Below are 14,553 nucleotides of genomic sequence, written 5' to 3'. Positions count from 1 at the left end.
TTATGATGCAGGGATTCAAAAAGTATTAAGCACCTGTCTTACTTCTCTCCTGCTTCAAATATAAAGAGCTAAATTTGCCAAGAAATGTACAACCCTGAAATTTAAGGCAAACTCGGACAGGTATTTCCTGAGATTATCATTAATACTGGACAATGAAAGTCAGCCTCTCAGGCAAACATTAATCATTAGCCAATTGTTGAAAATTAACTACTAATCTATAAAGGACATGTCATGGAGCCCTGAACAGTCTTTCATTTATGGACCTACTCATTTCACATGCATTTCCTCATGTGCCTACTGTGCCCCTACGCAGAGTGAAGCTCACAACACCACAGAGATCAACCAGACTCCAGCCTCAGCACGTGCTACATTCATCCAAAGTCAGTTAGCTCACCATCCAAAGAGCCAGGCTGTCAGAGCCCAGAGACCATATACAGAACTGCACTCCACACACCAAGCGACATCCCACAGTAGTTACAGAATAAAGTGAAAAGGGGTGAATGTCTGCAAAGAGGAAAGCAAGTACTATTTACACAGACTGGTGGGGTAGAAGGTGGGGACAAGGACCAGAGAAGGCTGAAGTGAGGGCAACACAGGAGCAATCCTTAAAAAAAAAAAAAAACAGAATCTAAAGGCACAAAGAAATACAGTTCAAACAGAAAGACACAGAGATGAGGTATGGAACTAAAAGCCAACCTTCTAGGCAAAGCCCAGGGAGCCAAGTGATGACACTGTGTCTGAGGTATTTCGATTCAATTCACACCATTCACTATGTGAGATGCTAAACCCTGGAGCATGCAGAGCCAATGAACTTGCTTTTTAAACCCAGGAAACGCGGTGTGGGGATCTCAGCCATGGAGGACAGATTGCAATCAAAGTAGGCTGTCCCCCAGCATTCCTGGCCCTCGTAAAGCATCAGGTCTCACTGCAAGAATCCCCAGGTGGCACTGCTTCACAGGGAGGCTCCCAGCACCCTGCTACTACTAGCCCTAGAGCTGGAGCACAAAACCTACAGGAATGCTCAGTAGGGAAACCCAGCTCCAACGGCACCTTCAGCCACAGGGACATAAGAAGCAGGGTCAGAAGACCCTCAGCTCTTCAGGAGTAAACACTTGGAACTTGCCACCCACCCCCAACCAAGGATTTTGGAGGTGTCCACGGAGAGGCCTGCCACCTGAGCAAATCCTGAGTTCAGAGGAAAGACTGAAGGGTGAGGAGCTTCTCCTGAGAGTGGTCATTCAGTGGTCCTCAACAACCCGCGTTTATGAACATCATGTACACACCGTCGGGCTCCGTGCTGTTGGGGTTCCAAAAGGATTCACTGAGAATTGTATTCCGAAGAGGCTTGATAAGATAAAGATAAGATGTGCACATAAATAACTAAAATATGGAGTGTTTCATATGCAAACTGCCAGGAGAGCAGTTCAGATAAAAGTGTTACTTCTAATCAGGTTCAGATAAGGCTTCACAGGTCCTTTTGAGATTCTTCCTAAGGATAGTGATGAAGATGAAGGGGTGGGGTGGGGGGAGAGGTATTTCAGATGGAGAAAAGGCCAGGAGGTGGACCAGAGTAGGGAGGGGTGTTTAGGAAAGGCTGGTGGATGAATAGAATGGGGTGGGGTGGGGGGCATGAAGGAAAGGCACAGAGAGTCAACCAGAAAGGGTCAAGCAGACCAAGGAGGACTTGGACTTCCTTCGGAGAGCAGGTTGCCCCTGAAACCTCAGGTTCACGCCACCCGACCACAAAGCAAGTGGAGAGGAAGGGGAAGACGCGGGGGTCTTTACAGATGCCCAGTGTCTGCAACCTAAAAACATAAAGGTGGGACTTCTGAGCTGGTCCAGTGGCTAAGACTCTATGCAGGGGGCCCAGGTTGGATCCTTGGTCAAGGAATTAGATTCCACATGCCACAAGCAAGACCCGATGCGGTCAAATGAATAAATAAATTAAATACATATTTTTTAAAAAAATACACACAAAGACAAGATGAAAAGGGGCTCAAAGGGAGTCAAAGACTTAAAACCATCTCTTTGAGTTTCACAAGCATTTTTTTGTGCACCTGGTGAAAGGTCAGGGTGGTGGGGGCCATGGGCACCCCCCGCCCCGACTCCATGGCTGCAGACACTGAGGAAGCTCGGTGCCCTTCTGTGGAAGGGTCTAATTTGAGGCTGTTTAGCGCTGCAGAGCCTGGGGGTGGGATGGGAGTTCCAGGTACAGGATGCCCAGGCTAAGGCTTCAGTCAGTTGCTTATGAGAAAGTGAAGTTCAGAAAGCCAAATAAAGCATTTTCCACCACAGTGAAGTACAGGAATTGTGATCGTCCCCACCCTGACACTCCATAAAGAAATGCTCTCCGCCCTCCCCGGCCCCCACCCCCGCCCCACGCTAAGAAGAAAATTAAATGAATGATATACGCTTTCAATAAGTGGAACTGAAGAACCCCTGCGACTGACTGATCTAGGAGGGAGATGGCTGTGGGAACTGAGTTGCACCGTTTCCATGGCTGCAGCCTCTATGGGTCCCTGCAAGTCCACAAAGGAAAGCTGCACAGAAACTTGAGACTGTTTACATATATATGTATATTTTTTATAAAAACTACCCCTGGGAAAACTTGCTGCCCCCAAGGTAATCTCAAGTGCCCAAAGCTGGCTCAGTGACGTGCAACCCAGGCCAAACCCACAATGGACCAAGGGTGATGGCCGCATTTCTTAGGTGACGAAAATAATAACTTCATGACAAACTACCTGCAACAGGCAGAAACATCTTCCTCAAAACTGGCCCTGAATTGTACTCTAAGTGCTCAATAGCCACATGCCCAACAGAGCTTGCAGGCAAAGGAAACCACCAGCTCCCTGACACGTACAGCTTTGCAATCTGTATGGGTCTCTGCCCTTTGTTTTGCCATTCACATTCATTGAAAGGTATTTACTACAGATGAAAAATAAGCTTCGTTCAGCTGCCTCTAAACCAATCCCAAAAATAGAGCAATCACTTTGGTACAAATGGGGTCAAATGCATTAAAAAAATAAAATAAATAAAAACTTGCTCCCTGGCAGGAAGACTGACATGGCATGGGACCTTGCTGAGAGTCAGGGGGAAATCCACAGAGTTTTCCCTTCCCACAGTGGGAAAAAAGATATTTAAAGAGTTAGGCAGAGATTAAACTCATCCGGCCATGTGATCAGCCAAGTAAACGAAGACACAAACTAGAATGCTCTAAGCTTTAGAATATTAAGAGGTCAAAGAAATATATGTTGGTTTTTTTAAAAAAGGCTTGCCAAACTAATACCCTGCCCTCTCCCACCCTCAAAGACCACTGTTTAAGAACTGTCAAGAAAAGATCCACTGGGGAGGGACTGCAGGGGTTAGGAAGAGAGATTTATTCATTTCCTATAGTTTATTTATTTCCTATATTTATTCTCTCAGTTATTAGCTCAGAAATCCAAATGGTCTGACACTTCTTATATTAGTGCCCTGAATTTCCCTGGGGGAAAAAAAAATCGGAATATCAATTGACTTATACATGCAGCTACATTAATTATTCCATTGATCTGAATTAATCTGCCTTTCTGAAAGGTATTTATTTTCTAAGTTTGTTTAATCATGTTCTCTTGAGCTACAAAAAGCAACAAACTGGGTCACCATCCACGTTGTTAAATTTGGTAACAAGGCTGACACCATCTGTGGCCTAGACTGATGATCTAGCCCCACTGATGGGGGCTTTTCACTACTTCTGCTTCTCCTTTGAAATGACTGTCTAAAGGCACATGTCTACAACCAAATCAGAAGCTATTTAAAATACCCAGAGTCACACAAATCATCTCTAACACAGTATAAATATATACTAACAATCAGTCTTTATCTGTATATCCAACTCCCATTTCCAGTTGTACTTGCAGTAGCAATATCCATAATTTTTTTAAATTCTCTACACATCAGACTGCAAAAGCCCAAAGATGAAGGGACATCACACTACATATAAAATACGCTGCACATTAGAGATGCAACATGAAATCCCGTACATAAACCATGAAGTCTAAAGTCGTAAGAGCATACCATCACCGTCTCCAGACCCTGGGAGAGCTCTCCCCAGCCTAGTTCTACCTTTACCACACGCAGCTAAGAACACTCAGACCTATTAAAATACAGCTTCAACATAAGAAACCAAAAACAAATGGAACCAGCTGAAAGAGGGAAAAGCAAAGCAGGAGAGAGAATTGCTGTCATCCAGGACCAGGCCATCATTCACCTTATTTCTGCATGGGCTCCGGTCATGAAGGACTGATCCTAGCAAAGAGGATGCCACAGCACCAGAAAAATCCTCAATTCTGAATCATCAAGGCAAGATTGCAGGATGTCAGAGGTAGAAACAACCTTGGCGATCTTCTCGTCCAGTCCCCTGAATTGACAGATGGGTCAACAGCAATGCAGAAAGGATCTGGGAAATGCCCCGAAATACAGCCAGTTGACAGCCCAGTGGGACAATTCCTAGTCCCATTTCAGCGCTCCTCAGTGCTTTTTTTTTTAACTATATCAACCTTTCCCAAAGGAAGTTCCATGAAACACTGTGATGCACGCTGCCAAAAAAATGTTTAAAGAATCCATGACCAATTACTTTTAGGGACTAAGCTGAGTTAAACAAAATGAAACTGGTTTTTTAACTACAGACTTTCCTGGAGCTTTTACTGAGTTAATGTGCACGATAAATCTTTAAGAGAGCAATAAAGTATATGGAAGTATCCCAATTTATTTCACTATAGAATCATTTTATCCTGGAGCATGTCATCGGACTAACAGGAGGAACTTAGACACTCTATTATATTATTCTCAGAATTATGTTCTGCGATGATTAGTTTTGTCGTGTTATACTTCTGCAACAATAGCTGATGTACAAAATTTACATGATAACTCTCTGCTTACCAGAAAAATTGACCAAAGTACCCCAAACTCCCAAATAACACTAGATTAAGGAAAAAAAGCTAACGTTACTAGGAAGAGAATGGTAAAACCAAAAAAAGTCTACATGTAGAGAAAAGTTATTTTTAAATCTGCTACAAACCTCTTCCATGAAAAGTTTCACATCTATTTATACAAAATTCATGACTTTAAACACTTCATTCATTCAGTATAAATTTAAGAATACAGCTCAAAAGGAAAAAAAAAAAAAAAAACACAGCTGCAAAACTCTGTGAAACATCACATGCATCATTGTAAATTTCAACCACCCAGAAAGCCAGCTGCCAACTTCAGTACTAAGGTCAATGACAAGCACACATCAAGACAAGCAGCAATTCTAAGGACACTTACCAAGTTATGATTTGTTGAATTAGAATCATCTTCAGGGAATGGGATGTAAATAGCTAAGGCCACACAATTGGCAAAAATAGCCAATAATATAAATATGTCAAATGGTCTGAAAGTTTTTGTTAAGGTATATACATGTCATGCCAAGATACACCATCTCTCTCATCACACTCTCAATCACACCATCTTGAACTGCTTTTTAAACGACAGTCTTACACACAAATCCTTATTCAAATGACTGCTGTGACGATGAGGTTTCCAGCAGCAGTAATCATCAGTGGTCAACTCACAGCAGATCTTCCTATCAAATGACTTCTCCACGAGTCCTTTTCTTCTGTGGCAAGGATTACGTTACACTCATCCTTCTGTTGGACATTCTATATCAAAACCTAAAAGTCCATCCAATTAGGGCACTGTGTGAACCAGGTTTCTGCTTCGTGTCGTTTTCACAGCAACAAGGGCCTTAGAAAGCTAAATTCCTGGCTGTTGTAGAAAAGAAAAATCATCATGAGATAAATCTCTTTCACAAATCTCTAGCCACCATGTGCTAGAGCCATTTTCTTGGTGGCTCTTCTTGGCCAGGTCCACCCGGATCTCCTGTCTGGACTAGAACAGGACAAGTCACCGAGGACCTTTTCCAAACCACCTGCGACTGTCTCATAGCTATTCCAACCCTTAACAAGCGAGTCAGGCTTCATCTCCCTCCTCTGCTTTCCTTACTAATCAGCAGTTACCACTGTTTCAGATTAGAGCTGGACTGCAGCTCCATTTATAATGTGTTGTTATTGTGTTCAATTCATAAACAAATCAAATACAAGGCCATAAGAAATCAGCACCAGACACTTTCAGAGTTCGACTTAACATTTCTAAATCTCAGGGGTCCGTCTAGAAGAATCACTCTGTGAGCAGCCTCAACAGATACTTGCTTAAACATTCTGCTGTTATTAAGAGACACTGTCAAAACTGGCAATACAAAATTTGACATCTGCCAAAAATGACTGTTTTTCCTCTCTTGGTTTTCAGCCTTTCCAAATGCAAGGTTTCACAAGCACCAATCTAATCTCTAACTCCAGGCTTGGTTGTACAACACTGTTTCTCCCAAACACTCATCCACTAAAGGCAAAGCCACAGTTTCACTAAATACCTCCAAGTCCTAAAGCTTGGAGGATGTGCACAGATCTTCTGCATTCACCCTGACTTCCTTCTGGAAAATCCAAAGATGCTGAAGGAAATAAAGAGCCCTCATGTCTCTGTTCCATTGCATTTCACGAAACCTCAGCCTTTTGAAGAACTTTAACACTCACTGAAACATGGATGTGAATGATGTTATTCCCTTACTAATTTGATGGGCTTATTTTTCAAAACACTTTTCCTTCCCTCATAGTTATTCTTTTAACTCACCTAGTATTACAAAATCTCTTATGCAGGGATCCAACTTTAAGGCAATCTACTTTAAAAAGACTTCAGAAACTCCTTTTCATCTTTCCTTTTGGCAATTCCTTCTGAAACTTAAAAAGTCAATTGCCCCAAACCCATCCTATATGGAAACACACTCACTGCCTCTCCCATCTCCCACATCACCATCTGCCTTTTAAATTTCCCGATACCTAAATGATAAACCAGCAAATCAGAGAAGTACTGATGCTATTTAGTAAAACCAAACAAAAGACTACTTTTTTCATCACGGTGAAAAAAGTTTCAGATTGCAGGTAATGCTAGATCCTCTCCTTCTGCCACAAGATTCTGACAAGCCAAGCAGAACAGAGCATCAGAGAAATAGATGGGGCTGATCCTAAATCTCCCTTCCTTGTTCCCCCAAGTGCAGGACATACTGCCTTGCCTGCATGTATAAACAAACAGCAGGTTCAAAAAACTCATTCACCCAGTGCTGACAGAGCCTGGCACAGCTGATTTTAGAAGGCTGTCTATGCCCTCCTCCCGGAACTTAAAGGAAACTGTCAACTGAAAACAACACATCTCATATCGTTTCAGAATCTATTCTGTAAACGCTTCCCATCTGCAAGGCGGCTTCTCCCTGCGCTGGCAGCCACAGCCCTTAATTCCTGCACATACGTGTCTGGCGGTGTGGGAAAGGGAGTTAGCAGCACCATCCAGGAGTTCACTCCGTTCACATAAATTACTATATACAAATTACGGAGCACAAAGAGAAACAGCACCAGGCCTCCCACCTCACTCCGCATGAAATTAATGACCCCACTGAGAGGTCTCTGCTTACTCAGAGTCACGTCAAGCCAACCTGAGGGGGAGGAGACCTTTGTGACTAAGTATGATCTGACTAAGTGCTCCTGCCATGCCGCTGAGAGACCACCCCTCCTCCGAGGGACACCCCCTCCCTGTGGATCCCCCTCCCTCCTGGGCCGACACCACTGTTCAGTCCTCAGACTCAAAAAGAACCTATAGAGAAAAACACATCCACACTACCCCAGCCACGTGAGAGACACCGCGACACCCGCTGGAGAAGAGACATCTGTTCTGGAAAGGAAACGCACATGAAAACCCCTCAAATCCTACCCTGGGCTATTCTCTCTATAACCTTTCCAGACAGTTACCTCATTTTAACTCTCCGTGAGCACAGAAAATAGCCAGCTGAGACAGAGGGCTGCCTCGCTAGGCACTCAAATGATAAGGGGGTTCCAGCTCCACTCGCCAATAACCTGTATCCTCTCTTTAGAGCATGGCCTCCCGACCCGGGCTTGGTGGGAAAGCCCTACATCCATGCTCCTTCCCAAGCCTAGGAACTGCTCAAGAGCCCTGGTCGACCCCAAATATAATTCTGGGAAAAGGAAATGCTGTGCTTTACCCAAACCAGTGAATCATCTGACTAATTAGAAAGCTATTTACTCAGAAAGAAGACCTCAGTCAACCTTTTCTGATGGGTGGCAGGAACTAGAGCCTGGCCTCCAGGTTAAGGGACGGGGTGAGCAGGCAGTGCACCCCAGTTTTCCAAGATCTGAGCCCTAATAACCTGCCTGGGGCATTTGGAGTTCAGGTTTAAAAATACAAAGGAGAAACCCAGAAATGTAACTCCAGTCCAAGGATACAGAATTTTTTTTTAATAAAGGCAACAACTGCAAATTCCTCCGCGGAGAGGGCTGGGCGCTAACTCACGCAGACTTTGGAAGAAGAGGCACACACAAACCTCTCCCTCCACAGACTCCCTCATGCTCACATTTCAAATGCTGTTTTGGAACTTGTCAAAAGGAAATTCCAGGAAATCATAGCATTGATGACCAAATCGTTCCCTCCCTGTGAAGCAAATGTTCATATTTGTAGCTACCTGAACAATCAGACTCACCAAATGGCAGACCTACAAGCAACCTTAGCATTAATTGGAGTATCCAAAGCAAATTTCAAACATCAGAATGAGAAGATTCCACTAAAGGTCAAAAATGTATTTATTCCTAGTAGAGTTTTATTTTTTGTTTTTAAGGAGCATACCTTATAGGTTCAATTCATACTGCTGCCAAAAAACAAAGGTGCATTTAAACTAGCCATCTAGTGTCAGATGACCAAAGGTTAATTTAAGTTTCAGGCTGTCATTCCCTGCACCGCCCCCCCCCCACTACACACACACACACACACACACACACACACACACACACACGCACGCACGCACGCACACGCACGCACACACACAGAGTAGCCTAAATTTACCCAGAGAGATACCCTTCTGTACCGAGGAGATAGGAAATTATATACCATGAAACCCTGTACACACAGCTTCTGTTGCTCACATTCCAAAGTGCTATCACTTTGTTAAGTGCCATTTCAGACAACAAATCCTTTTAAAGAGCAGATGGTAAAAGAGAAAATGAGAAACACTTCCCCTAGAAAAGGATACTTCCATTCCACTATACTAATGCAGGCTCTTCGGATGGGGTTATTGAGAGACAAACAGAAAAGGGCACGGGCAGGTCGGCTGTTGGACGAGTTACCCTGTTTTTTGCTCTTGGCGTATTGCTGACGTTTTCTTTGGGAGAGAGATCCGACAGGTGGGGGTGCGGAGGTGCTCATAGTTTGGGCAGCCTTGGCCTGTCTAGCAGCGTCGATTGCAGCTTGCCAAGACAGGACGGTTTGCTTGGAGCTGTTTGGCTGAGAAGTTGGTCCTTCACCAGAAAGAGGGAGCCTGGTGCCTCTTGCATAGTTCGCCTCTGGGAAGAAGGAGAAAAAAAGAAAAATTAAAAAAAAAAAAAACAATGACACAATGAGAATCCAGTGTCAGAAGAAAGCTGAAGTGGTTTCCCATCAAGAAGAGCAGGGAAATCATCCCCAAGTTTGCAATGGAAACCTCATATTCTATTTTTCAGAAGCAGGGTTCGGTCAGCCAGAGCAGCAAGAAAAGTCCCTGAGCTCTGCCCAAAGTGTCAATAACACACGACTGTTGCATTTCGCCCAATGGGTTAGTACCTCTCTACATCCATATCTTCACAAGAAGTCTTTCAGTGCATTCCTTCAGACAAACTGAGGTCATTTCCACTTATATTCCACATCTTTTCTGACTCTCAAAACCCATGTATCTCTAGTGAGTTAACATACATACCACAGCTTTCCTCCAAAATAACTACCATCACCAAAAAAAAAAAAAAGGCAGTGGCAATAATTCAATAGTCTTAATCATTTTCAGGGTGTTACTCCAACATCTTTCTACAGCCACAAATGCATTTTTTTCAGCATGGGAAAAAAAAAATAAAAACTGGCACCACTGGCACCAGGGCAATACCAAGAGCCCCATAACAAATACCTAGATTATGCACTGACACTTCCTGCAAATGAAAATTCATGATGCTTGGGACTCATTTCCTCCACAGGCTTCCGAAAACAGAAAACATCTTTAGGGCTTTTTTGCATTTTAAATTGCAGCCGCAGCAGCCAAACCAGCAACCAGAGAAACAGACAGGGCAGGCAGCCTGCATCCTTACACCTAGGAGAGACAGGCTGAGTTATGTCAGGGGCCCTCAAGGCCTAAACAGGAACCATTTCAACATAGACTGGGACCCAAGTACACACAGGATAGAACCCCAAGGAGGCTTCATGTGCAAAGCCCTCTCCAGCCTGGGGTCAGGCCAGGACCCAGGCAGGTCTCCCAGGTACCTGCCTGCCTTGGGTCACAACCTCCTTACTGAGACAGAAGTCAAAGCGAGAGGGATGGGCATTTGTGAAACCAATTCTTACTAAGTCAAGAGCACAAGGGAGAGTCAGAGCCAAGCACAGGTCTGCTTGGTTAGCAGCCTGAGAGGGGTCCACAGGAGTGGGCAGCAGAGGTCTGAACCAGGGGAGGAGTCGTCCCAAGTCTTACCTTGGGGAGCGCTCACTGGGAAAGCTGTGAGCCCACAGAGAGCTGTGGGGACTCCAGCGACCTCTAAGGAGAAGTGAAGAGGGCTGGCCAGGAGCTGCACCCCCTTCCTACGACCCAGCCCGGCCGCCGGCCGGCCGGCGGTGTGGTAACTGCACGTGGTGCCCGGGCCGGGCTAGGGAGGGGAACCCCACAGCGGCTGTGACTCCCCGGGCATTGCTAGGTTACCGACGTGTGCACAGCGGCGCTGGGAGCGGGAATACACTTTCCATCCGACCCTCTGGCCAGCGATTCCGAGACCCAGCCTCCCTCTCAAGGGTAGCAAAGTGCTTCACCCACCGACGTAAAGGGTGAAACCTGGCAACCCTGTAATTTTCCAGATGCCACCAGAGACCTTCTTCCTAATATACCAGGGGGCGGGAAAGGAGGCGAAGAGGCTAGAAAGGGGGCTCGGGCTGAAGGCTCAGAGCCACCCTCTTCCCATCGCTCAAGAGCGTTGGAGGAAAGTTGAGCCCGAGGACACTGAACCCGAATCACCTAGGCTCACCGCCCCTCCGGCGGCGGCACTGTACTCCACGGACCCCACGACCACCTCCACCCCACAAATGCAGAATTAACTCTGACATTCAAGGCCTGAAGGGGAGAATGGAGTGGTTGTCACGCATCTCCCCTTTCTATGTAGACGACACCGAGCTAGAAGCATCCTCTCCAACCCCCTCAACCCACCAGCGCATCAGAGACAGGAGGGGGGGTGAGAAGGAGAGGGGGTGGAAAGAGGAGGACCATGACAAGGATGAGATTCGGCAGCGGGTGCCCAGGCTCTGGCTGCTCACCGTTCGCGTGGTCCGCTTGCTGCTGCCGTTGATGCTGCATTTTTTTCATCATCATCATCATCATCATCCACGAACATTTATTGAGCGCCTACTGTGTGCAGGGCACTGTGCTAGGCGTTGGGGCGGGGGAGGAACGGGTAAAGGGGGTGACCGATAGGTAAGAGCCGCGGTCCCTGCCCTTAGTCAAGCTTCAGCAGGGGGTGGGGAGGGACAGGGACAGATAACAGAAAATAAGAATAATTTATAAAAAACCGCTGGCCACCCACGCTCCCTCTTTTTCAAAATCGGAGCAAAATAAACTTTTTCTAAAAAATAAGATCAGATGTATATATTATCCTGATAATATATACATGTAATTTTTTTGCTGCAAAGGAGAATTGGCTTGGTCCCCCCCTCTAGCGGAGGGACGCCGCGGGGATGCCGGCCCGGCCGCCCGGGCCGCTCGGCGCGCCCCCCATGCCCGCCCGCTCGCCCGCCGCGGTGCCCGGTGCCCGGTGCCCGCCGCCGCCACCACCGCCCGCGCCGCCGCTGGCTCGGGACCGCGGGCAGCCGGAGCTCACATCCGGGGACGGAGGCGCTCGCTCGCTCACTCCGCGCCCGCCGCGCCGCGCCGCACGCCGGCTTCGCCCTGGCGACGCTGCGCGCCCGCCGCCGCGTCCCCCTCCCTCCCCCCGCCCGCCCCGGGCCTCCCACGGGCTGCGCTGCGCCCCGGCGATCGGAGGCCGGCCCGCGGCTCGCCCCGCACGGCCCGCGCGGTGCAGGTGGCCGCCGCGTGGGACTCGGGGGCCCGCCGGCCTGGCTCGGCTGACCCGCGGGCGCCGAAGGGTTAAGCGCGCTCCAGCCGCGGGCCGCCTGCTTAACCCCCTCGGTGCCGCGGCGTGCTCTCCCCTTCCCCCGCCCCCCCCCACCAATCCCCGATCGCGCGGGCACAGCCCGCGGATCTCGCCGAGGTCGGATGCGGATGAACCGCTCCTCCACTGGCATTTCTTCGGGGCGGGCGGTCGGGGGACTTTAGGCTCCCGCGGCGGGCCTTAGCTCTCGGCTCCATCCTCCCCCGCTGCACACCTGGAGGAGGCCCCGCCCCCTGGGGACACAGGTGCGGGCGGGAGGTCGTTGCTCTGGTGGTGGCGAGGGGCTCTGCTCTGCTCCCAAACCGCTCTGGGGCGGGGCTGGAGCCCCGTACCTTTCCTCGGCTCTTTCCAATTGCAGGGGGGCTGGGGAGCCCGGCTGTCAGGAGAGCACTCACTGCCCCAGGTAACAGCCGCTTTAGATCTAACCTGGTTTGCAAAGCGTCCTCCATCCCCCCCCCGCCCCGCCCCCCATACCCCCCCCGCCCCGCCCCCCATCCCCCCCTGCGCAGGATCTGGCTCGGCTGTGGGCTCTGAGACAGTTGGGGGAGGGGGAGGACATCGCTCTTTCCCACTCCCTCCCTCCCTCTCCACCCCCCCCCCCCCCACTTGTGTTACGAGGCAGGTACGGGGAAGTCAAAGCCTCCAATGTTTTGCAAACTGGGTCCCTTGAAGGAATGGGCAGTGCTGCTAGAAACTGCAGACTCCCGTGTAGAAGTAATGAGAGTAGTTAGTTTTATGGTACCCTCACGGTCTCATTTGGTGGGGGTGGGGGATTTTGCAAATGGCAGTTCCCGTCCAGAGGGGAAACTACTGTCTCTAGTGCGTGACCGGTATTTCTCATGTAGCGGTCATGCTGGCTCTTGAATAAGGACGTCTGCTTAGTTACTTCACAAGGTTCGATATATTTGCTTTGGTTCTGATCTGCATGTTCCTACAGCCTTTTAGAATGTTTGGGAACAGAGACTTAAAAACAAAAATAAAGCAAAAAGCTCAGCGCGAACCAAGAAATTAAGGGAAGGTGCTCTTTGGCCAAAGAAGTCACACTGGGCACGCTTAGCTGTTGGGGGCCACCCGAGGAGTGGGGAGGAGGGCGGGAGAGCCTTCCAGAGAGGGGCATCTGGACTAGATGGATGGAACAACCAACCTTCCTGTCCTTTTGTGTACAAGGAGAGGCAAGGAGAGAGCCTTGAGGCCTAGTTAGTACTAGAAAACTGGCCTGGGCCATCTCTGAGGCTGCTTCTGAGCCCAAATCTGAAAGCAGAGTAACCAGCTCCCCTCAGAGAATTTCCCATCCTGGACCCCTGGGTCCTGAAGTGTGTTTAAAATACACAAGTACACTTGTCACTTTCAGAACTCTAGGTCTAAAGCTCTGCCTCTTGAGACCTATTCTGCAAAATCCCACCCTGCTATTTGCTCACAACTCAGCATTCACAAGGCACCTGGCAGAAACGGGACAAATCTACCGCGCAGCCCCTCCCTCAAGGACGTACACTCTAGTACAGGAAGAAAAGAGTGTGTGTATTTCTAACACTATTTGGATCATAGGAGCTGTAACAGGTATGAAGAAAGTGCTATGTGAGCATCAAAGAGATTTATAATAGAGGAAATCAGGTATTTTCAAAGAGATGACATTTTAACTGATTCTTAAAAAACGGACAGGGAAGGAAAGATGAAGGGACAAACAGATGAAGGACGGGGATTTCAGGGCAGTGAATATGCTGTACAATATTGTCATGGTGGGTGTAGAACATTATTTTTATGCATTTTCAAAACCCATAGATGTGTACAACACAAAAGAGTAAACCCTAATGTAAACTGTGGAGTTTAGTTAATAATGTAGCAATACTGGTTTATCGGTTGTAAGGAACCACACTAATGCAGAAAGTTAATGACAGGAGAAACTGTTGGGGAAGAGAAGTATACAGGAACTCTACTTTCTAAGCAATTTTTCTGTAAACCTAAAAATGCCCTTAAAAATAAAGTCTATTAAAAACAGGTGACTAATTTTGTAGTGCATCAATGGGGTAAGAGGAATGGGTTTTGGGGTAGAGAGTAAAGGCAAGGGAGACTGCTCTACAAGACAGGATGTGTTCAAAAATTAGCAGGAGCGCAGAGCAGCTGAGGTGCAGGCCACCAGGCTGGGGAAGGAAAGCTGGCTGGCTTGCTAAAAAGACCAGATTTATCTTCTCTGCAGTGGAAACGAGTGAAGGTGTTTACGCTGAGAAGTGACATTAAATTGTGACTCGGGTTTCCC

The 14,553-nt window shown here is 47.6% G+C and overlaps 1 protein-coding gene across 1 annotated transcript in view; it reads right to left on the bottom strand.

The window, feature by feature from the left end:
- CACNA1D (calcium voltage-gated channel subunit alpha1 D) overlaps positions 1-11,515 on the bottom strand; it is a 352,772-nt gene extending 341,257 nt beyond the window's left edge. The window contains exons 1-3 of the mRNA XM_052644541.1: positions 11,449-11,515; positions 9,164-9,473; positions 5,305-5,410 (exon numbers count right to left, since the gene is read on the bottom strand). Coding sequence (XP_052500501.1) covers positions 5,305-5,410; positions 9,164-9,473; positions 11,449-11,515 — 483 coding nt within the window. The remainder of the gene's footprint in view (positions 1-5,304; positions 5,411-9,163; positions 9,474-11,448) is intronic.
- Between the last annotated feature and the right edge of the window lie 3,038 nt (positions 11,516-14,553).

This window comes from Budorcas taxicolor, chromosome 1, assembly GCF_023091745.1.
Source record: "Budorcas taxicolor isolate Tak-1 chromosome 1, Takin1.1, whole genome shotgun sequence".
Classification (NCBI taxonomy): domain Eukaryota; kingdom Metazoa; phylum Chordata; class Mammalia; order Artiodactyla; family Bovidae; genus Budorcas; species Budorcas taxicolor.
This window is presented reverse-complemented; position numbering and strand designations above follow the sequence as displayed.